Source organism: Ammospiza caudacuta, chromosome 16 (assembly GCF_027887145.1).
Source record: "Ammospiza caudacuta isolate bAmmCau1 chromosome 16, bAmmCau1.pri, whole genome shotgun sequence".
Classification (NCBI taxonomy): Eukaryota; Metazoa; Chordata; class Aves; order Passeriformes; family Passerellidae; genus Ammospiza; species Ammospiza caudacuta.
The window spans coordinates 17,130,794-17,154,346 of NC_080608.1; the positions used below are offsets into that span (position 1 = coordinate 17,130,794).

General features: G+C 59.8%; 1 protein-coding gene across 3 annotated transcripts; it reads left to right on the forward strand.

The window, feature by feature from the left end:
- The first annotated feature begins 10,880 nt into the window (after positions 1-10,880).
- On the forward strand, positions 10,881-23,251 carry ARHGEF37 (Rho guanine nucleotide exchange factor 37). 3 transcript variants are annotated; one of them, XM_058815379.1, is made up of 13 exons: positions 10,881-11,034; positions 14,508-14,711; positions 15,033-15,156; positions 15,476-15,623; positions 16,330-16,529; positions 17,017-17,147; positions 17,631-17,735; positions 18,357-18,467; positions 19,024-19,353; positions 20,037-20,165; positions 20,479-20,674; positions 21,317-21,492; positions 21,773-23,251. In XM_058815379.1, exons 2-13 carry the CDS (start codon positions 14,520-14,522, stop codon positions 21,980-21,982), a joined length of 2,052 nt encoding a protein of 683 aa, XP_058671362.1. In that variant the 5' UTR covers positions 10,881-11,034; positions 14,508-14,519; the 3' UTR covers positions 21,983-23,251. The 3 variants fall into 3 exon arrangements, with proteins under 3 accessions (XP_058671362.1, XP_058671364.1, XP_058671363.1); XM_058815381.1 differs by having other exon boundaries at positions 19,027-19,353; XM_058815380.1 differs by lacking the exon at positions 10,881-11,034 and adding an exon at positions 12,234-12,466.
- Positions 23,252-23,553: the final 302 nt, after the last annotated feature.

Consider the following 23,553-nt stretch of genomic DNA (forward strand, 5'->3'; position numbering starts at 1 on the left):
ACTGCTTTGGAGAAAAGTGAGATTGAGAAGTCCAGGTTAGGACATGTCAGTAGGATATGAAGGTGGAGGAGTTCTCTCGAAGAACAGCATCCACACAGTGGAAGAAGCTCTTCTTGAACTCACCATGTTGCTTTCTAGCTTGGTAAAAACACTTTCTGCCTGCACAAGTGCAAAAGAGCCCTGGATTGTGTCCATCTGGCTGTGAGGCAGGAAGGGAAATCTGTGATTTTCCTGAGTTTCTTCCTGTGGTGGACTGAGTGAGCTCCAGATGACTCCACAGTGAGAGACCGGCAGGATTGGAGAGGGAGGATTGGCACTCAGCAATGCCCTGCATGGCAAATATCATCTCCAAGTTCCCCTTGTGTTTCAGGGGGCTTAAATCCAAGGTTTTACTACAGCTCTCTCTGCGTCTCTGATGAAAAAAAAATTGAAATGCAAATGACTCAAAATCAGCCAGATGCACCAGAAGGAAAAAACGATGCTCTGAGAACTAGCTGGCCTCCAACACATTCCCACCTCGGCTCTGTCAGGGAGCATTTGTGCAGGCAAGAATATCCACACTCTTGTCACTCACAGGGATTGTGGATCTCGTGTGGGGGATCTGGGATGCATCACACGCTCCTTCAGGGGGCTGGAGCTCCAAGGGCAAATGAGGTATCTGAGAACATCTCAGCCATTGCCGCAAGCACAGCCCCGTGTCCTCAGGTGCCCCCTGTGATTACAGACAGCTCAGGGCTGATGTGCGTCTGTCGCCCTTCGGGGTTGTGCTTAATGGCTGCTCTGAGTGGGATCTGGGCAGCTGCGAGGCGTTTGGCTTGAGTCACGTATGCTTGGAGGAGCTGGAAAAACAGGTCTGGAGCTCCTGGGCCAGGAGAGAGCCCCACGCCTGGGTCTGCAGGAGAGCAGGATCCGCTGGGCTGGGCAATGCTGCCACCTCCTGCCTGCCGGGGACAGCTCGGTGTCCTGGGGACAGCTCTGTGTCCTGTGATAGCTCCCTGTCCAGGGGACAGCTCCTTGTCCAGGGGATATCTCCATGTCCAGACACTGGATTTAAAATTCCAATTAAATAGCACTAAAAATATCAGTTGGAAAGGGAGTTTCAGGCTGAGCTGACCCCAGGTCTCACCGCTGCTCGTAATCAGGGTGGTTTCTCTTTTTCAGCCTCTTTCCCTCCTACTCACTTTCTCACTGCCCAGCTCTCCATGGTCAGCTCAGCTCTCCAAACCTACAGAAAATTTTCCAAATGGTTTCTCCCGGTGCTTTCTCTGGGTTAATGTTCTGCCAGGCTGGTGACCCTGATGGAGCTCCAGGGGCAGTGCAAGTGTTGTCTCAACTTGGCAGTGACATGGCAGAACAACAGACAGGAGATGTCAGCTGGAAAAGTGAAGGAACATCTCCCACTGCCTGAAAAGGAGCTCTGAAGACACCAGGGAAGAGCAGGAGAATCCATGAATTCCCAACCTCCTGTCCATTATTATTTTTCATATCTTTCAGGGCCACTGAGACAATGAAAACCTCTTTGTATCTGCATCACTTGGGGCAGTGAAAGGAATAAATCCTCTCTCTTCCCTTTCCAAAAGGCAGGCCAGAAGTCCTGCAGTATGACCAAGGCTCCAGACTGATCAGCCCTCATCTCCAGCCTGAGCTCTGATCTGCTCTCTGAAGTGCTTGTTGTCTCACAGAGATGGAGAACCCAAGACAATTTTACCCCATTTTCCCTGTAAGGGAGCAAAACCCAGGTGGGGACAAAGCCAAGTGACACCAATGGGTGTCACTGAGCCTGGGCTGCCCAAATCGCCTCAGAATCCCTTTGTTCTTTGCCAGGAGGAGCACGTGAGCCTCTGGCACCACTGAGGCTATGTGTCCAGCCAGATCTGGTCCCAGGTGTGCAGTCCCAGCAGGTCCTGGCCTGGGACACCTCTGTGCTCTGGCATCTGCCCTCACCTCACACCAGCAGTGTGTCCCCCTCACAGGGACCTCTGCCCTCCTTCCTGAGCCCCTGCCTCCAGCCTGGAGTGCCCTCAGCTCATCCTCCATGCTGCTATTGTTAGCAGAGCTTGTGGTGTTTGAGAAAGGGGCTGGAGAGGAGCAGCTTGTGCCAGCAGGACCCAAACCGGGCTTGCTCTGAGCCCCTGTGTGAGGCTGCTCACCTTGGACACTCCTGCCAAGGACAGGGGACACTGCCAAACCCTCCTGTCCCTCAGTTGCCACTGCCATACCCTCCTGTCCCTCAGTTGCCACTGCCAAACCCTCCTGTCCCTCAGGTGCCACTGCCATACCCTCCTGTCCCTCAGTTGCCACTGCCAGACCCTCCTGTCCCTCGGGTGGCTCCTGCAGAGCAGGGTGACGTGGGGCTCCCCAGGACATTGCAGCGTGGCAGGAGGGATCCTGTCCCTCCACGTTCCACGGGCACTGTCCTGCCTGACCCCCACCCATGCCAAAGGGGTGCTGCTGGCCACCCCTGCCAGAGCCACTTGTCCCTGCCCTCCCGTGGCTGCCTCCCCTGCACTGGCACAGGGCCGTGGGGAGCCAGCCCAGGGAGCTGCTCCAGGTTGAAAATAACTCCGTTTTTCCAGAACAGTCAGACACTGGCAGCCTTTGCCAGGCTGGATCTCAGTGCAAAGCTTCAATGCCAGTGCTGGCACGAGGCAAGAGGCACCATTATTTTTGGCAAGGGCGCCTGCTTTAAGTGTTTGCACGCAACCCTCAGAAAGTTGTCAGCCCCTGTACAGTTACAGCCAGCACAGGAGATGCCTTTTTGCCTCAGCAGGGATGTGAGCAGCCATGAAATGATGGGATTTCATTCCCAGGAGAAGGCAGCAGGGACAAGGCTGGGACAAGGCTCCCCCACTAATGCCAAACCTTTATATTTGACCTCATCGTGTCTCCAGGCAGATCCCAGCACCCACAGCCATCGTGCTTTGCTCAGCCTCCTGCAGGGAAAGGACACAGCAGGCCCTGGAGATGGGAATGGCTTTGGGACAGAGCCTGGAGCAGGAGGGACAGTGGCACAAATCTCATTCTTGCAGTGCTTGGGTTGAACCAAAGGTGTTTGTGTCCAGGAGCCAACAGCGCCACTTCCAAGCCTGTAAGAAGTTAGAGGGGAATTCTGCAGCCTGAGACATTCTTGGCTGTTTGGAGAGAGGATTGTTGGGTTTTTTTAAGTACTGGAGGAAAAGGGGGATCTTCAAGTAATTTGGATGATTCATAGGAATGTTGTTAGTGCACAGCTGAAGCTCCACCAATGAACTTGTTCCCTGGAAGACTTTTCTGCAGAGTGTGTGGAGCTGATGCCCAAACTTTCCAGTGATGTCAGGGCTGAAATTGCTTTGAGTGCTTGAGAGGATGCACTGGGAGGTGAGGAAAGAGAGTCTGGAGTCATGGGCCCAAAAAGATGTAAATGGCAGCACAGCTGATTCACTGCATGTCAAGTGCTGTGGAGAAGTCTTCAGCAGCAGCTTCTCTGGTGCTCTTGAATTAATTACCCTGCTGGTGTGCAGAGTTCTGGTACTCGGCAGCCAAGGCACATTTCCTCTGTGGCTGCTTAAATCAGTCAGGTTCAAATCACTGAGGTGAGTCTGCTCTAACACAAAATAATTCAGCTGCTGCATGACAGCTGATACACCTGGGAGTAAATCATCCTCCTAAGTGCAATTTCTTGAACCATTTTAGGGAACATGGGTTTTGGGTTTTATACGTGTCGTGTGCTGTGGTTTAGGATACTGGGGAGGATAAGAGGAACAAAAGCAGCTGGTGCAGTGCCTGAGCTGGTCCCATGCAGGCTCTGGCTGTGCTTGCTGGACATTGCTGCTCTCCAGTGGCAGGAGCCGGCTGAGCACAGTGTCCCTATCACCTCTTTTTGGGGTGCTCTGGATCTCTTTACACATTGGGGGAGAAATTAGATGGAGCAGGAGCAGAGGCTGAGTTCCCCTGTCAGGCCATTACAGTCCCTTCCCTCTTTTTTAAAGCAAAATCCTTCCTGCCTGAACATCTTCCCTACTCAATGGGCGAGCTTTTCAGGTCATTCAAAAGCTGATGCTTGCTGCGATTAAAAAAAGCCCAACAATGAGCTGAGAAATGCTGTTTGATTATGCCTGAATTTTTTTTCTCTCCCCTCCTCCAAAGATCATCACGAGCTCCCGGTTCATTTGCGTTTGGGAAGAGCACAGGGTGAAAAGTGCCAGATAAGGGGAAAGGCTCATCACTTGTTATTGTCAGCAACTGGAAATGTCACTAATGGATCCATCAGCCCCTTGGTGCACAAGGCCCTGCCCCAAAACCCCCTGGAGCAGCAGGCAGGGCAGGTGGGTCCTTCAGGGAGCAGAAGGAGCAGATGAAGAGGGAATGGGCTGTCCTGCCTGGATGCTCTTGGGAACCAGCTCTGTCAAGGGCTCCTTCACTGCTGGGCCCTCAGCGAATTCCAGCACTAACAAGCAGCAGCTCAGCTCAGAGCAGGGCCATGGTTTGCAGTCTTGCCCATGTTGGACACTCCAGCCCATATTTAGCACCCCAGGAGTGGCTCTGTGGGCTCTCATGATGGGGACACCCAGCTTCAGCCCCAGAGCTGGGTGGCTCTGTAAGGACAGCTGGGTCAGGGCTCTGTGACACAAGGCAGCTTTGGGCTGAGCTGCTGCTCAGAGGGACAGCCCTGGGGAGCAGCTGGGTGCCTTGAAGAGCAGGGTGCTCCACAAACACCCAAAATGCAAAAGTGGGAGCAGCAGGGCCAAGGATGAACCTCCCTCCTTCTCTTCACCGACTGCAGCTCAGCACACACAGCACAGGCTCCTGCATCATCCCTGCTGATGGGGAGCACATCCTGGCAGGGGCTGCTCCCTGCTGCAGAGCTGGAGGGACCAGATTTGGCTGCAGAGTGGCTTCATGGTGGGAGCACAGCTCTGCTGTCACTGCCTGTGCCTGCTCTCCTTGGCACTGAAAATACAGACAGAATTACTCGTCACCGCACGAGCTCTCATAGCCGCGCTCCTTCCTGAGCAGCTCCTGTGGGTCTGTGAGGTGGTGGCTGATGCCTGGCACAGAAATGTCACCCAGCCATGACACCTCACCCCATTACAATGCTGCTGGCCCAGTCCAAACCCCACCAGTACGTGGGGAGCAGATCAAAATCTCGTGTGACTCAGGCCCAGGACTCAGCAGGATCCTGACTGAGGCAATGCCCATGCTGTCCCAAGGTGTGACCCTTTCTCCAGAGGGACACAGAGTGCCCTGTGTTCCCAGCATATGTGGTGACTGAACAATGTCCCCGCACAGCAAGCCCATGTTCCTGGGCTGGTGCAGCCATGCTCCCAGGAGTGGGATCCCACCTGCTTTCTCTTGAGGAGATTTTTCACTTTGAAACTTCTCAAGAAAAGTCAGACATGTGGGACTTGCCTCCCCTCTGCAGAGAGACAAAAAATGTCTCAGTCCAGAAGGGAAGGAAGGAGTGCTCAGTGCTCCCACAAGGTGACCAAGCCTTGGGGTGCAGCAGGCATTCCCTGAGGAGGATGAGGTGTGCCATGTTCCCAGCAGCTCCTGATCTCTGCTTCCATCTTAGGACAGCACGTCAGAGCCACGGGACACCTCACCCCTGCTCTGGCTGTGGCCTACAGCAGATGTTTGCAGTGTTCTTGTCCCAGGAACATCCCCTGAGCTCCCCCCAGACCTCCAGCCTTGAGGAAGAGGTGGTTGTTCTCTGTCTTTTAATAACCCAAAGGATTTTTCTTCCATGAATTCATCCAGTTCCTGTTTAAACGCTTTGCATCTGTCACATCCTGTGGTGGGGAGCTCCATGCTCTAACTGTACATCGCACCAAGAGCCACTTCCTTTTCCTCACCCCAAACTTCCCTGCAGGTAGTTTCGTTTGGAGCCTGCACTCCTGCGGGGGCAGGGCTGTGAGTAATCCCCCTCCCTGCCCTCACACGCCTCCCAGGGCAGGGCAGAGCTGCATCACAGCCCTTCGGTGCCTTTCCTCATGCAGAGGCTGCTGCAGGGCTTGGGGCATCCCTGCCTCCTGTCTCTGAGCCTCTGGCTCACCCCTCTGGAGAAAGGCAGCGGGGAGAGCTGCAGGCAGCATCCCCAGCGTGGGCTCATCCCCAGCTCACACCCTGCCAGTGATTCCTTTCCATCCTCTGCTTCTTCCCTGCTCATTTCCAAGTCAATTCTCTGCTTTCTCTGCTCCAGGCGTTTTGGAAGCATCATTTAGCAGGACCCCCAAGATTGCCTTGCTGGGAGGAGATGCACCAGTCAGAGTCTATCACTGGGCTAGGACTGGTTTTTATGTGTTTTCCCTGCCCTTTCCTGAGTTCCCTTGGCTGTCCCCTGCTCAGGGACATGGACCAGCAGTTCCTAAGAGCTCAGTACTGGTGCCAAACACGCTCACTCTGCTGGCCCTGCCCTTTTCCAGAGAATTTGTGGACACACTCAATGGCTCCCCACAGGTAACATCCCTTAGCTGTGAAAACAAACTCTTTATTGCAGCCCTTCCTTTCCTGCCTGTAACAACTGCTCTGCCTGCAGGTTTTTCCTCTGTCCCTCCCCTGTCCCTGAGGGCTCTGCTGGATCTCACAGTCCAGGTTTCCTTCCCCATCCCTGCAGGATGGCCCCGATCCCCCTCGGCCCAGAGGGTGTCAGGGCTGGCGCTCTCACCAGCATGGCCTGGGGAGGAGCTGGGGCTGGGCTGGTGACTCAGGGTGGCTGCAGGAGCTGGGATCTCATTAATAATGGAGACTCATTAATAATGGACACGTCCCTCTGACTCTGCAGCCACCCTGTGGCTGGAGGGAGGAGGTGAAGCAATGGCTGCTGGCACACAGGGAGCAGAAGCAGTGGATGAGCAGAGGAACCTTGGGCAGGCGCTGCCACTTTGGCAGGAAGCTCCACACAGCCTGAGCTGGGCTAACCCCACAGGTATGGGGCATTCTGAGCTGTACCTGGCACCAGGCTGAGCTGGCAGACCTCAGTGCCACCACAACTGGGGTTCCTGGCTGTCATTTCATGTTCCATGGCATGAGCTGATGCTGGGGTTTGTTCCCAACCAACTCCTCCCCAGTAAAACGTCCTCCCTGTCTGATGTGACGTGGTGGAGAGGAGGACGTGTGGGCAACACCACGAGCTGCCCTGCAGCCCCTCTGCTGCTGCTGCTGAGGCTCCAGGGACCTCTGGAGCTCCCCTGACACTTCCACCACTTTCCATCCCTTCTGGCTTTGTGCAGCCACATCTCCCTGTGTTCTCAGCCTTGGCACCCACACCAGTCCCAGCTCTCTGAAGCCTCTGGTGATTATTTCTCCCAAAATGAAGGGGGACCCAGGCATTAGGCTGTTCCCATGAAAAAGTTCTGGGTTGTGAATTTCCCCAGGCTGTAGCACAAAGCTCAAGGCTGCCCCCCTTCCCAGCAGAGCCTGGAGCTGGTGATCTGCCAGGCCTTTGCTTTAGGTGTCCCCGCTGTGCTGTGAGCCCCAGCTGAGCCCCCTGGGCTGGGTTTGTGCCCTCAGCAGTGAAACAACACCCGGTGGCTCTCCCAAGGGGCACCTGGTACACCTGCCTGTGGCACAGACACGAGCCCTGTCATGGCACAGCCATTCCTGGGTGCACCAGTGGGCAAAGGGATGGGGAAGCTGCTCAGGGACTGGCTCAGCACTTGAGGGGGCTCTCACCTCCCTGGCACCCCTCCTTTCTCCCTGAAGCAAGAGAAGTCAGCTCCTGCAGCTCCTCCTGCGCAGGTAGCAGCTGCTGCTGTGACTCCAGAACAGCCACTCCTGCAGGAATTTGCCTGGAGGAGTTGGTGGGGCTCCAGATGTGTCTGATCCCAAAGCAGAAGGTGACTCCCATGGGGATGTGCCTCCCTTTGGCTTCTCACTGCCTCACCTTGCTCAGGAGAGCGGCAGCACCCGGGGGTGGCTGTGGGCAGGGGGTGCCCAGGGTGCCCGGCTGTGTGGGGTGCCCATGGGGAGGAGGAGGAGGAGGAGGAACTCACGTGGAGTTCCAGCTCCATGGGTGGGTGGTTGTGATGACGTGGCTGGAGCAGAAATCCTACAAAGTCAGGCAGGGAGGAGATCAGTATTGGATCCGTGCAAATGAGTAATCAGCAGAAACCACCAGAATTTTCTGAGCTTTTCTTACTTTTCTCATGTCTTGTTACTCCTTGCTGCAGGCAGGAGGGTGGGGTGCTCTGTGGGATGCTTTGGGCAAGGAGTGCTGCTGCTCCAATGTGTGGGTGGCCCTGTGTGGGGCTGGGCTGGCCTGGACGCATCTGTCCTTCCTGCCAGAGCTGCAGGATGCTGCAGAACCTTCCATCTCTGCATGCACTCCAGGCCAGGGACTGTGCACACTTCTACGTTCTCCACTGGTCCTGAGAGAGCTATCAGGGCAGAAATATGAACATCTCAGTGCCCTCACACCAGCCTCTGGCTTTCTCCTTGAGCTGCTATCAGCACCAGCTGGCTCAGCTGGCTACAGGGATTGGTGACAAGTGGGTGAAAGGCCCAGAGCCACCAGCCCTGGGAGAGAAATGGAGATCTTGGTGTGGGAAAGCAAGGCAGGGCAGCAGAGGGGAGAGGGAAGGACCACAGAGACTGGTGGACATGAAGCTCCAACCACAAGAACATGGATCCAGGAGGATCCATGCTGTGGCCTCAGAGAGGCCCAGAGGGGCTGAAGCCTCCTCCATGAAGGAGACCTCTGCAAGGCCATAAATAACCCTCTTGGGAATAAAGAGCTGACTCTTCACTTATTCTGCCTAGATCAAATCCTATCTGCTTATTTTTGCTCTGCCTCGTGGTGCAGGCACGGGCTGGAGCCTGCAGCTCCACACAGACCCTGGAGCTGACTCCATTTCCCCCTGCCTGGGAGCGCCTGATGGGATTATCCTGAGCAGGGGGCACAGCCCTCCCTCCCTTCTAAGCACATTATCTGGGGAGGGAAGGAGGAAGAGGAAGCAATGACATCCCTGTGGCTTTTCAGGAGTGCTCATGCTGGTGGCAAGCTCAGCAGAATGAAAACCTTTAATTTCACAGGCTTTTCCCTCCTTTCCAGTGGCTGGAACTGCACACACAGCACACACAGCAGGGTTGCAGGCAAAGTCCACTTCCAGCCCTGCCTCCCTGTGTGGGAGGAAGTTCTGTGATTAGGACGCACCTGGGAGCACATTCTTGAGCTGCTGTTTTTCTCCCTGTGTTTTCCTTTCCATCCTGTGGTCACCAGGTCCTTTCTAGACAGGAAAGAAATCCCAAGAACAGCAAGAATGGAAGAGATTGAATTGAGGAAATGTAACTTTCCTGTACCAACCTGCTGCTGGGGGAGGAACCCCCACCTGCTGGTACTGGGCAGAGCCTGAGCTGTGGTGCTTTGCATGGCTGGAAGCTGTGTTTGTTTTCTGAGCAAGCCCCGTGTAACTCCAAGCTTGTCTGGAGTGTTCCCAGAGAGCTCCCTGATGGCTTTAGCTTTCATCCCCATATCCTGAGCGTTGATGTTTGGAGGAGCTGGGAAAAGGCAAAGCAGCAAAAGCTTTGCAGGAGCCAGCAAGCTCAGGGTGAGATGTAGGGTGGAAATAGCCCCATTCCAGGATGAGTGATGCCTTCTGCCTGGATGTTCCTGCCTCACATCCAGCTCCCTGTTCCCAAGGCTTTCACCACGTCCTGTTTGGAGCCAGAGCACAGAACCATTATCAGCTGCTGCTCCAGCCCCTGCTGAGGCTGTGCTCACCACACAGGAGAGTCCCAGGGATCGAGTCCCACCAGCCTCACGGGGTTGGGTTTTTCCTTAAATACTGCCAGAGCAGGGCTGGCACAGACTCCTGCAGGGGCAGTAGGTCTGGAGAGGGCTGGGCAATGCTCTCCTGCAGGGGCAGTGGGTATGGAAAGGGCTGGGCAATGCTCTCCTGCAGGGGCAGTGGGTATGGAAAGGGCCGGGCAATGCTCTCCTGCAGGGGCAGTGGGTATGGAAAGGGCCGGGCAATGCTCTCCTGCAGGGGCAGTGGGTATGGAAAGGGCTGGGCAATGCTCTCCTGCAGGGGCAGTGGGTATGGAAAGGGCTCCAGTGGCTCTGGAGAGGGCTGGGCAGTGCTGTGGAGGTGGCTCGCCCTGCTCTGTCAGAAGCAGTTTTGCAATGAGCTTGCACACAGCTGGCTCTGCTGCAGGAGAAGCCCTGCAGGGTCCCACACGACACCCCACTCCCTGCCCAGCTTGCCAGGTTTGCGTTGGCAGGGTGGGAGCCCGCCCGGCTGGGTGCCAGGGGACAGCCCACCCTGCTGGGACACTTCAGCTTGGCTTCCCCTGCCCACAGCCCTGGCACGCAAACACTTGTGCTCGACCAGCCGGCGCCTGCTTGTTTTCCCGGTGTAAGGAGAGCCGGGCCGGGGCAGGCAGCCCGCTGCCCCTCCTCCTGGGGAGCCCTGGAGCGGTGACAGCGCTGTCCCTGTCACACGGCGCTGTCCCTGTCGCACGGCGCTGTCCCTGTCACACGGCGCTGTCCCTGTCACACAGCGCTCCCGGGGCCGCCCAGGTGAGGCGAGCGGAGCCGCAGCCCCAGCTAAGGCTGCGCGGGAGGTGTGTGGTGCTAGCAGCAGGGCAGGAAGGAAACGGCTTGTGCCGAGGGAAGGAGCTGTCAGGAAGCAGGACAAGCCCATCCTGCAAGGAACTCGCCGGAGCCAGCCTATCCTGCCTCTGAAAAAGCAGATTGGAATGGGAAATGTGCCTGAGGGAGCACCCGTGGTGTCAGCTGGCCGGGGAGGGGCTGGGGATGGGGTGTCGCTCCTGCCCGGTGGGATGGAGATGCTGGGGGAGGAGAGAGCTCTGCCCTGCTGGATTCCCTGGTGGTTCCTGCCCTGGATCATCCACAATGTGCTGATGGGAGCAAAGCAGCTGTGGTGTGTCCCCATGGCTTTGTTGGACATGGCAGTGAGATGGAGCTGAGAACTGGCATCAGAGCAATGCCAGCCCAAGGGGCCTCTTGCTGCTTCAGAGAGCACCTGGGCAAGGACTGAAGCCCTGCTGCCACCTGCAAGGGAGGAAGGACATCTGTGTGCCCAAAGCCACAGCCAGGTAATGCCCTCGCTGCCCAGCCGTGTATGGGTCCCTCCTGTGGCCATGTCACTGCCTGAGCCCATGTGGCACAGACCAGCCTGGGACTGATCCTGCTGGGGTGCTTTACCACCCAGTCAGCCAGTTCCATGAGTTTTGTCTCTCTGTGGCCAGGATGGGAGGCAGGCAGGACAAGTGGTGGGACAGGATGGCCTTTGTGGCAGGACAAGTGGTGGGACAGGATGGCCCTTGTGGCAGGACAAGCAGTGGGACAGGATGGCCCTTGTGGCAGGACAAGCAGTGGGACAGGATGGCCTTTGTGGCACCAGCACTGGCTGGGAGCAGGTGGAGCAGGTGCGTGTAGGTCCCTGTGCTGCCCTGCCCAGCCCACATCAGAAAGGGTCCCACAAAGGAACCCAGAGGGAAGGGCTGGAAGACCCAGAGAGCTTGTCCTGGCCCATGGGGAGTTTTGGATCTGGTCACAGACGCTGCCTTGTGCTGCATGAGTCACTGAAAACCTGAGTCCTTTTCACAGTGACACCTTCTGCACACCGTGGGTCAGCCTGGAAAAACCCCAGTGCTGCCATCCCCTCCCTGTGGTCAGGACAAGTGAACAGCCTCTCTCTTCTCAATAACTTGTTTATAAGGATGCAAACACCTCACCGAGAATAAAAACCAACTTCGCGCCAAGCAGGCACTGGTTCCCCATGTCCGAGCTTCCGCGGTTCTATTTTCATTTCTGTTTTCTTTGTCCCCGTTCCCGAGGCTGAGCAGAGGTAGGGACAGCAGAGCAGTGCCGGGACATGCCTGACCTTGGGATAACACAGCAGGAACCCTGCGCGTTTGGGATGGGCTGTGGGAACAGCAGGGCATCACTGGGGCTGTACCTCGGAGCGATGCCGGGGAGACATGGGGGAACCTGTCCCTGTTATCGGTGTCAGGGGCGAGTTTGTGTACCCTGCTCTCCCGGTGTGTCCCCTGTCTCCCGGTGTGCCCCCTGCCCTGCCGGCACCGGGGGCTGGACGGACGGGGGGCACAGGGCTGGCGGCACCGGGGGCCGATCCGGACCGGGGCTCGGCTGTTCTCACGGACAGGAGCCCGTGCCGGTGCCGGTGCTGCGGGGGCGGTGCTCGGGCCAGCCGGTGCCAGCCGGGCCGGCCGCCAGCCCCCCCCGCCCGCCGGGCGTGCGCAGGGCCCGCCCCGCTCTGCCCGACCGACACCGAGCGGCGGCGGCTGCGGCGGCCCCGAGCGGCGGGGCCGGGCCCCGGGGCGGGATTATCCCCTGCTCGGGGTTATCCCCTGCTCGGGGTTATCCCCCGCTCGGGATCAGCCCCGCTCGGGATCAGCCCCGCTCGGGAGCCCCCGTGCCCGCAGCAGCGGCTGCGCTGTCCCCGCCCGCAGAGCGGCAGCGCGGCCGGGCACGGCGACCTGCGCAACCCCGCCCGCTCCGCAGGTGAGAGCCGGGGCCCGGGGTCCGGGGGGCAGAGGCGAGGCTGGGCTGGCTGAGGAGCGGGGGGTACACTCCTGGGGCGCGGTGGGAGCTGCAGGGGAGAGCCGGTGCGCGGGAGGGCTGGGCCGGTCTCCGCGTCACGGACAGGGATGCCCCGAGCCCCACCGGGGACAGGGATGCCTGGAGCCCCCCCGTCATGGACAGGGATGCCTGGAGCCCCTCCGTCATGGACAGGGATGCCTGGAGCCCCCCCGTCATGGACAGGGATGCTGGCAGCCTCTGTAAGGACAGAGATGCTGGCAGCCTCTGTAAGGACAGGGGTGATGGCAGCCCCCCATAGGGATAGGGATGCCCGCAGCCCCCGTAGGGACAGGGGTGCTGGCAGCAGCCGAGGCAGCAGTGGCAGCTCAAATGTGGGAAGCTGCCTGGGAGGGAGGCTGGGAAAACGAAACCTGCTCCTGCGCTGTCAGCCTGCTCCAACGCTGCCCCGAAATGCTGCGGCTTCCTTTTGCGCTGTCCCCTTGTCGCTCTGAGGTGTCAGGCCAGGGGGGTGAGGGGAGGCAAGGAGGTTTCTGCAGCCTGGGGTAGCCCCCAGAGCAGCTCTGTGCCCTGGGGATGCTGCTGCAGGGACCAGGGACACCCCAATACTGGCATGCCCTGAACTGCAGGGTGCCCCTCCAGGGCTCAGGGGTGTCTCACCTGCCTTTCCACCTGCCTCCACTGAACTGGGGCTTTGCTGCCACCCCAGGCAGAGGACGCTGGTTCTTGATGGGAACCCCTCTGCCCGGACACCTCGGGAGCACCCAGAGGGGTGCAGGAAAGTCTCCTCTCCCCATGTCCCATGGCAGCCACAGGCAGGACAGGCAGCCAAGTCCCAGAGGACAGGGTGACAGCTGGCAGGGTGACACACTCCTCTCGGGCAAGTGCAGGTCCAATGCCACTTTGCCGGCTGTGCCAAGCCCAGCAGTGGGCGTGTGCCAGGAGGGGACAGTGGCCCTGCCCACGGCTCACAGCTGCATCAGCCCTTGTCAGCTGGACCCGGTGGGGACAGGGAGAGGGGCTGCAGCCTCCCAGGGGGCACCTGGCACGGTGCAGTGTGGCTGTGGAGGCTGGCACTGGCTGGGCAGGCAGGGCAGGGCAAAGTCTGTGCTGCTGCTTGTGCCATCTGGCTTTTATCTGCCGCCTCTGCCTTGCCCTTGCTGCTCTCCTCCTCCGCAGGAGCCTGGCAGGAATCCTGCCCGGCCAGGGCTGTCACAGCCCAGCTGTGCCTGTGCCACACCTCTCTTTCTCTCAAGACCTTCCTGCCAGCAGCCAAGCACTGTTTGTGATGCTCTGGGAGCTGCTCATGCTCCCTGGTATCAGTTAGAGCAGAGTGTGTTTCCTGAGAAGAAAATGTCAGCAATCAGCTCAGATTTTCCACGGCAGAGAGGAGAGAAGAGTGTGCTGTGCCACGCAGGGCCCTGGCATTGCGTACCAGGGGCTGCCAGTGCAGCTGGCAGAGGCAGCAGCAGCTCTGCCCACTTCTCCCCCATCCCAGTGGCTTTTAAAGCAGCTCTTGCTGTCACAGAAACATCTCTTGTTCCAGCACTGCAGAGCCACTCTTTGTACTTTGAACAGGACCCTTGAATGCCAGGCAAGGTGCCAGGCGCCGCCAGCCAAGGCAGGGAGGGAACAATTGGCCCTGGCAGCAAGGAGCTGCAGCGGAGGTGGCAAACCCTGCTCTGCCATGGGGACGGGTCCCTGAACAGTCCCAGTGCTGGGTGGCAGCTGCCAGGCCCTTGCTGGCACCTGGGGGCCCCCTTGCCCCACACCTGGTCACCAGAGCGTGGGCACGTGTGTGTGGCACGTCCCTGCCTGCCACACGTGGGTGTCTGCAGGCAGCCTGCTCCTGCCTCCAGCAATGGATGGTTTGATGGGTTTGGAGCGCGCAGATGGGATGAGTGTCCCTGGGGATGTGCTGTGGTGGCCAGGGGAGGGAGCACGGGCACCGAGCTGGGTTGGGCTCAGAGCACCGGTCCCAGGGCTGCCTTTGCCACCCCTGCAGGTCCCTGCAGAGATGGCGAGTGCAGAGCCCGGCCCCGAGGATGCAGCTGAGGCTGAGGAGGCCGTGTACGAGGAGATGCCCTGTGACAGGATGGAGCTGAGCCAGCGCCTGGCCGTGGAGGAGCTCCTCAGCACCGAGGCCAGCTACGTGCACAACATGCAGCTGTGTGTGTGTGACATCCGGGCTCACCTCCAGGACAAGCAGGTGACACGGGACACCTCTGCCAGGGGACTGCAGGGGGACTCTGTCACAGCTGAGAGATGCCCAAATCACTGCAGGTGCCCCTTCCCCCTCCCTGTGCTCCCTCACCAGCCAGCCTCTGGGCTTGGAGGGACACTGGGTCTGACCCAGTACAGCCACCCTGGGAGCCCAGACAGGCCTCAGCATCCCCAAAGCCTCCTGAAACACAGCATCACTCCCTGGGGTGTCCCATGGGGCAGGTGGAAGTTACCAGCAGTGCCTCTGAAGCACCTGGTCCATCTCTGATGTATCTGGCTTAGCCTGGGGCATCTTTGTTCCCTTCAGCTGCCCGAGCTGGACCTGGAAGGACTCTTCTCCAACACCGACGACATCCTCCATGTGTCCAGGCGCTTTCTGAAGGGGCTGGAGGACATGCCTGGCCAGGGGCAGGAGCAGCTGCTCGGCATCAGTAAGTGGTGCAGTGCCATGGCTGCCCCGTGCCCTCCTGTGGGGGTGTGCCAGCCCAGCCCCTGCCCTAGCACCTCCTGCTCCTGCCTGGGCTCTGGGAAGCTCTGGTGCCACCGCGTCCAGCCAAGGCTGAGCTGCCCAGCCTGCAGAGTGATGGGCACAGCAGCAGGCCCAGCCTAGCAGGGTACCCAGGGGGCAGAGCCCTGCCCTGGCACACTTGGCATTGCTCCATTGGTTTTGTCCTTCCAGCAGGCTGGGGTTAAACCCCTTCCTTGTCATGGGAAAGGACCCTCCTGTTCAGCCCCACTCTCCCTCCCCAGGCACACTGTTCCAGGAGTTCAAGGAAGAGATGGAGGCTGTCTACAAGATCTACTGTGCCAGCTACGACCATGCCCTGCAGCTGGTGGAGAGCTACCGCAGGGACCCCCAGCTGCAGAAGGAGATCCTGGACACCCTCAATGCCACCGTGTAGGTCCTTCTGCCGAGCCACCACCTCCCTGTGCCTGTTTCACATCCTGGCTTTGCCCTTCTCCTCTCTGGACAAGCTGCCTGCGTGGATCTGTGTCACCAGGCTGGCTGTCATATCACGGCCACCGCCTTTGTGGCAGTCCCTGGCAGCCTGTCCTGGACCCTTGGGTCAGGATCTTTTATGATGGATCCCAAAATAAGGGATGGGTGATATCCACAGCTGCTGCCTTCCCCAGGGAGGGCACATCCTTCCCACATTGACCAGAGAGACACAGGCTGGCCCTAGGGGACCTGAACTATCAGGGGGTCACAAACACTGTGAGAGGCAGGAGGAGCAGCAGCGGCAGGGGAGCAGCTCCTGGGATTCTGCTTAGGGCACAGACAATGTGATTCCCAAAGAGAGGTGCTGCCTTCCTGTGGGTGGGAAGGAGACACTGCCAACACCTTCCCTCCCTGCTGCCCACTGATGCCATGCCCAGGGCTGGACAAGCACACAGCTGCCCAGGGAGGCAGGATACCCACCCAAGGCTGGCACTGCCCTTAGGGCTGGCAGGCACAGTCCTCTGCAGCTGGAGGGAGCAGCCAGAAATGCCCCACAACATCTGGGCTGCTCTGTCCCACAAACACTCCCAGAGAAGCTGTGGAGAGCAGCAGGGCAGGAGGGCAGCCCTGCACACCAGCCCTGAGCAATTCCCCTCCCCACCAGGCCTCACACGGGCGCCTCAGACCTCAGCTTCTTCCTGGTGATGCCCGTGCAGAGGGTCACCAAGTACCCTCTGCTGCTGGGGAAGATCCTGGAGAACACCCCGAGCAGTGCCAGTGCCCACTCAGCCCTGGAGGCAGCGGCTCGTGCCATGGCCCAGGTCAATGCCAACATCAACGAGTACAAGCGGCGCCGCGAAGTGGGTGAGTGGCCAGGCCTTGGTGCAGGAGGGGGCACAGCACCCAGCATGACCCCAGTGGTCTCCTGGGCACTAATTCCCACCTAAATCAGTTCAAAGCTCTCCTGCCCTCCACTTAATCCTGCTGCAGACTGTGCAGGCAGCTCCTGGAACTGCTCTGGTCCTGTCAGTGCCACTCTGGGCAAGACCCAAAGGCTGCAGGAGCAGGGTGGCATGGGGGTGATGAGGACTAAACCAGTCTGTCCACATTCCTGGGGCTGGGGAACGGGGAATAACACTTCTGCCCTTGGGGTAGGAGAAATCAGGCTCCCCAGAGATGGGAGCTCACCTTCCTCTTTGGTTTTCCTAGTCCTTCCCTTCTTTGATGTGGCTCGTGCTTATCCTGCCGATCAGCCCCTGTGCTGCTCACCTTCCTTGCCTGCTCAGCCATGAAGTCTCCTCTTCTGATCTTTTTTTTCCCCCCTTATTTTGTGTCCTCCCACCCGAGGCAGCCACCAAGTACACCAAGGCGGAGCACCTGACGCTGCGGGCGCGCCTGGCGCGGCTCAACACGCACTCCATCGCCAAGAAAACCACGCGCCTCAGCCGGCTGCTCATGCACGAGGCTGGCATCGTGGCCAAGGTGGGCAGCCCTCACCCACCCCCCGGGCACCTGCTGCCCCTCCCTGCGCCGTTTCTGGGGCATTTTGGTGCTCCTCAAGTGCCTCGATGGCAGAATGGGGAGTACAAGGCCGGTATGGGGTGGGGTGGCTGGTGCTGCCTCCTGGTTCTCCATCAGCCCAAGGAGCAGTGGGATAGCAGGGATGCAGGGATGCAGGCACGCACCTCACTCCCCACCCCAGAGCATTGCAGGGCAGCACTTTGGCCCCCAAAGGACCTGCAGGACCCTTGGGCCCCCCAGAAAAGCAAAGACACCCCAGTGTTCCCCAGCACCACAACCACACCAAGAGCTTTGTTGCTGCCTGCACCAATGTTTTGACCCTTTCCAGATTCATGGAGCCCCCCAGGTCTGCCCTGCCCCGTGAGCTCCAGGCTGCTGTTTCAGCCCCCAGTGATGGGCATCAGCCCTGCCCATGCTGGTGACAAGCTGCCTCTCTCCTGACAGACTGAGGACAAGGAATATGATGACCTGGAAGAGAAGTTCCAGTGTGTGGCATCCAGTGTGGCCACGCTGAAGGAGAACATGGCATCCTACCTGGGCCACCTAGAGGTAACACCCTGACCACTGGCCCCATCCCTCAGGAGCTGTTCCTTAGGATTGGGGATACTTCCAAGCCCTGTGGAAAGCAGGAGCTGTTGGGGATGTTCAGGGATTTGCAGCTGAGCTGTTGTGTCAGGGAGTTGCACAACACACAAGGATTGCTCCAGCCCAGGGGAGTTTAAACCAAAGCTGAGGCTTTGACAACACTGTCTGAGCTGGTGTCAGTTGAGAATAATCCGTCCTTAAACTTATCATTATTTCAAGGTCTGAAATGATTGAAAAGGCCGGGTGTTGTTCAGCCTGGGAATTCTCAATTTAATAGTGTGTATAAGGCAGAAAGGTCCCCAGATCAGTCCTGACAACAAATTGCCCTTCTGAAACCACCTGGGTCAGCAGCTGCTACGATTTTCTCATGGAAATCCCTCGGGGCATCTGAGGAAAATGAAACTCTGAGTGCTGGCAAAACATGCAATCCCCGGACACGGCATTATCAGGAAAGCCTCGGGGAGCGGCCGAGGGTTCAGCAGCAATTCCTGGGCTGGAAAGACCTTGCAGGAAAGATTGGCAAGGGCTGCCCACGCAGGATTATCGGGAAGGAGCTCAAGGAGAGTGGTGCTGCCTCCCTTGCAGGCGTTCCTGCTGCCCAGCCCGCACCTGTGTGACCTGCAGATGGAGCAGGGACCTGCCCAGCAGCACCGCCGCCTCTCCCAGCTCCTGCAGAGCGCCGTGTTCCCCGAGTTTGTGAGTGCTCCTGCCCCGCACACCTTCTGCAGCTCTCCCACCTCTGCCAGGGCTCACTGGGGGCACCCCGGTGTCCTCAGAGTGCCCCAGAGCCCAGCTGGGCAGGCAGAGCCAGCAGGGAGTAACAGGATCCATCTGCAGTCCTGGCACAGGGAGGGAGGGAGCAGCTCCAGGGACAGGGACACAGCAGGAGCACAGCCAGGGCTGGGATGGGATGCAGTGTGTGCCTGATGTGCCTCCAGGGAGATGGGGAGGAGACCAGAGCACCCCAAGGCAGGGGCAGAGGGGCCTGAAATGGGCTCTGGGCAGGGGTGTGGGCAGAGGCTCAGCTGGGACTGCTCTGAGCCATTGCAGGGTCCTGCCCAGCTGTTTCCATGGAGCACAAGTTTGGAATTGTGTCAGGCTCCCTCCCAAGGGTTTGTGTTGGTTGGCATCCTGTGAGCCCTCAGGGAAAGATGCCCCAGGTGCTCCCCACTCCCCACAGACCCCCTGCCCCTGTGCTGGCAGCGGCTCCTGCCTGGGGGCTCACCTGGAGTTTGGGGTTCTGCCCTGGCAGAAGCAGCGTGTGGGCAGGCTGGTGTGGCAGCCCCTCTGCAGCCTCTCAGACATGCTGGAGGGGCCCCAGCAGCTGGTCAAGAAGCGCCTGGACAAGCTGCTGGACTACGAGGAGATCCAGGAGAGGAAGAGCGAGATGGGCAGCGTGAGCTACGATGAGGAGGCTGCCATGAACACCTACCTGGCCATCAATGACCTGCTGGTGGCCGAGCTGCCCCAGTTCAACCAGGTGGCTGTGCAGCTCCTGGGGCAGATCCTGCGCTCCTTCAGCGCCCTGCAGCTGGACTTGGCTGCCCGGGTCCTGCACCACGCAGAAAAGGAGCTGCAGCAGGTGAGTGGGACCCCTCAGGCGCAGGGGCTGAGCTGGAACTGCCTTCTCCACCTTTGGGGGATCTCTCAGACATCAGGGCACTGAAGGTTTGCTGTGGCCCACCCGCCCTTGCAGACACACAGCTCCCTGTGGAGCATTTGTAAGGATCTCCCTTCCTTCCTGCCCAGGAAAAGCCAGATTTTCTCTTCTGCACTGTCAGACACTGTCCTGCTCTCTGTGGACACTGCTGGTAATTTATTGATGTGCTGCTGTCTGAGAGGTCGGTGTGAGCTCAGAGCTCCTGAGAGCCCTGTGCCAGCAAGGCGGGGAGGAGAAAGGCAGCTCCGGGGCTGGGAACAGCCTCCCCCAGCCCCATGCCCTGGGAGATGTCTCCCAGAACTCCTCACTGCTCAAAACTCCTCACTGCTCAAAACTCCTCACTGATGTTTGTAAATATGGAAGGGAGGGAGGGCTGTCAGAAGCCCTGGGGTGGAGCACAGCCCTGGCCTGGGCCAGGAGCAGGAGCAGGAGCAGCACAAGATGCAGCTCAAAGCCAGAGAGGAGCACATTGATCCCCCATGCAAGGTGAATTTAGTGGCCAGGTCTGCTCTCTTGCTTCCTCACCCCTTTTCTTCCTCCTGCCTCCCTCTGCCTCTCCCCAGAGCTCTGTCAGGGCTCTCCCTGACCCCAGCCTGTCTCCACAGCTGCCCCATGGGCACATGGCCCTGCCCAGCTTCTGGAAGGTGGTGGAGGACAGCCTGCAGCAGTCGGGTGCCCAGCTCCGTGCCTTCTGCCAGGCCTTTGAGACCGTGGCACCCAGCCCTGGCACACAGGTAGGGGCAGGGCAGGGTGGGGCTCAGGCCAGTGGATACAGAGACATTGGGCTGCGGCTCCCCAGGGCAGGAAATGCCCTTGGTGGGGAGGCTGGCCCAGGATGGGCCCTGGGGGTTCCACAGGATTCCCCCAAGCCCCTGAGAGCTGGGGACAAGCAGGGATGGAGGAGCTGAGCTCTGCTGGTTCTGGACTCCCATCTCCAAACCTGGGGGTGTAAAGGAGGTTCTGCTGTTAACCTGGGGTGTGATCCTGCAGAAGGAGAGCAGGAGTGGGGGTCTCATGCAATGTTCCTGTGTCTCCTCTCCCCACCAGGCTCTGACCCTAGCTGAGGAGAGGAAGGTCCTTTCCCTTGTGAGCAAGCACGGCCCAGACAAGCTCTACCAAGTGACCAGCAACATCAGTGGCAGCAGAGAGCTGGACCTGACCTTGCTGAGGGGACAGATCGTGGCCCTGCTGCAGAACTCTGACACCAAGGGCAACACCAGCAGGTGGCTGGTGGATGCTGGAGGTAATGTGGGCACTGTGGGCAGCCTCTCCTCACCCTGGCACCAGGGCCAGGTTCACCTCAATCATTTCCTATCCTGGATGAAGGAGCAGGCTGTGCTCTCCTGTGCTCCTTTCCAGGCTGTGCTCAGCCCAAGGCACCTGAGCTTTGCCACCAGCTGTAAGGCTCAGGTGATTCCCCTGGGGAAGTGTCATGGCTGGGGAAGGGGAATCCACACACACAGAAACACATGGAATTCCCTTTTTGGTGGGGATTTCTCCTGGATGTGATGGACAGGGCTGCTGTGCCATGCCAGGCCACAGCCCAATTGTCACTCCTGTCTCCTGTGTGTGCCAGGCAGCAGGGCCCCGTGACCTGGCTGTGTGTGTGTCCTGCAGTGTCAGTGCTGTGTCTCCACTCCTGGCTGTGTGTGTGTCCTGCAGTGTCAGTGCTGTGTCTCCACTCCTGGCTGTGTGTGTGTCCTGCAGTGTCAGTGCTGTGTCTCCACACCTGGCTGTGTGTGTGTCCTGCAGTGTCAGTGCTGTGTCTCCACGCCTGGCTGTGTGTGTGTCCTGCAGTGTCAGTGCTGTGTCTCCACTCCTGGCTCTGTGTGTCCTGCAGTGTCAGTGCTGTGTCTCCACACCTGGCTGTGTGTGTGTCCTGCAGGTCCCCGAGGGTTTGTCCCTGCTGCAAAGCTCCGGCCCTACAGCCCAGTGCAGGTGCAGCAGCCGCCTGTGCTGCAGCTGCTGGGCCTGGACGGTGACCCAGAGAGGAGGAGACATTCCTATGCATCCCCTGAAGCTCCCAGGCCTCAGGTGGCCACCTTCACCCCAACATTCCAGGTGAGAGCGGGGAACATCCCTGGGGACATTTCCAGCAGCCCCACCAGCTCCCCGCTCGTCCTGGTGTGGCTGGGAACGTGGAGCTGCTTTTCCAGGTGTCCCTTTTGCTGGCACCAGGGCGCACAGGGCAAGAGAGCCATCCTTGGTGGGTCAGCCCCTCCATCCACGGCGCTGCTGTGCTGCCCTCTGGGAGCTGCCACATCCTTGCCACATTGACTCCCAGCTCCAGCCGGGGCTCCCTCCTTCCCTTCCTCCCTCCCTCTCTCCCTGCCTCCCCCAGGTGGTTGCCGGCTTCTCCTTCGCAGCACGGAGCCCGCAGGAGCTGAGCCTGCAGGCGGGGCAGCCCGTGCTGCTGCTGGAGCCCCACGACAAGAAGGGCAGCACGGAGTGGAGCCTGGTGGAGGTGAACGGCCAGAGGGGCTACGTGCCCTCCAGCTACCTGGTGACCGTGCCCGTGCAGGAGCCGGCGGGCTGGAGCCTGCCCGTGTGAGCGTGCCAGGCAGGGCAAGGATGGATGGAGCCAGCCTGGCACTGAGGAAACCTCGCGGGAGATGCTGGAGGGAGGCAGCCCCCGGCTGGGGAGGTGGTGGGAGGCACCCGGGGGACAAGGGCACGAGGTTGGCACTTGGGAGGCGCCTTTTGACAGGAGGTGTGAGGGTGCCAGGTGCTGCGTGTGTGTTGGCACAAAGCAGAGCAGCACCGGGGCGTGAGGGCAGGTGGCTGCAGTTATCCAGGGATTTGCTGCAATCCCTGTGAGTGACAAATGTGCCCTGGGGAGATGAGGTGGTGTCGTCCCTGCTTGGAGCAGGATTGAGCAGCAAGGGAGCAGCACTGCAGAGGGGTCCTCAGCCAGGCAGGGGGCACTGGGGCACCTGGGCACTGAGCATCTGGGCACTGGGGCACCTGAGTGCCTGAGAGTTTGGCTGCTTGGGTACCTGAGTACCTGAGAAACTGGGCACCTGAGAATTTGGCTATCTGGGCACCTGAGTGCCTGAGAAACTGGGCACCTGGGCACCTGAGAATTTGGCTACCTGGGCACCCGAGTGCCTGAGAAACTGGGCACCTAGGCACCTGAGAATTTTGCTCTCTGACCGCCTGAGGATTTTGCTCCCTGGGCACCTGAGGATTTGGCTACCTGGACACCTCAGTACCTGAGGATTTCTCTCCCTGGGCACCCTGAGCCCCGTGGCCGCCAGAGGGCGCCCCGCACCCGCTCCCGGTGCCCTTTGGGCCCGCGCTGGGGGCGCTGGGGCGGCGGCACCGCCCGGGTCCGCCCCGCGGAGGGACCGAGATCGGGACCCCGAGAGCCCCGGCACCCCGAGCGGCACAGATTCCCGGCGGGCTGGCGCAGGTCCCGTGGGAGAGGTTTTTGGGAGGATCGATCCGGGTCGGTCCCGACCTAAGGCTCGGTTTGAGACCGGAGACCCCTCCCACCATTCCCGAGGTCTCCGTGCCTCGGTTTCCCCGTGGTTGCACTGTTAGGGGATGCTGATGGGGCTTCGGTGGGCAGCCCTGCCGTGGTGCCAGAGGGGACTTCAGGAGCGCCCCGGGAGTGGCACCGCACGCTGCCCATCCCTCACCCAGAGCAGTGGAGCACCCGGCTGGCGTCGCCTGGGCTGCCCACATCAAAGGTGCCCGTGCCGTGCCCTGCCCGGCCCTGCCCGGCCACCCACGGGCTCCCCGCGGGCTCCCAGTGCGGCCATGCCCGCGGGCTGGGCAGGGGGCAGGGCTGGCACGGCCTCACCCAGCCCTGGGCAGGTGCCAGGCGGGTGGGGACAGCCCCAGGCAGTGCCCTGTGCGGGGCTGGGGTCCGGTGTGAGGCAGAGGGGGGCTCACCCTCCTTTCATCCGGACCTGGGGGGTGGCTGGGGGCAGCCAGCTCTGCCCAGGTGCCATTGAAAGGCCCAAGGAAATGCTCAGCTACACCAAACCTGGGAGGGGACAGCAGTGCCAGCGCTGGGGACGTGTCCTGGGGATGCTCCCGGCCTGGGGAAAGGCTGATGGGCTCCTCAGCAAGGGAAAATGAGCAGGCTGGGGATGAGGGTCGGTGAGCAGGGGCTGT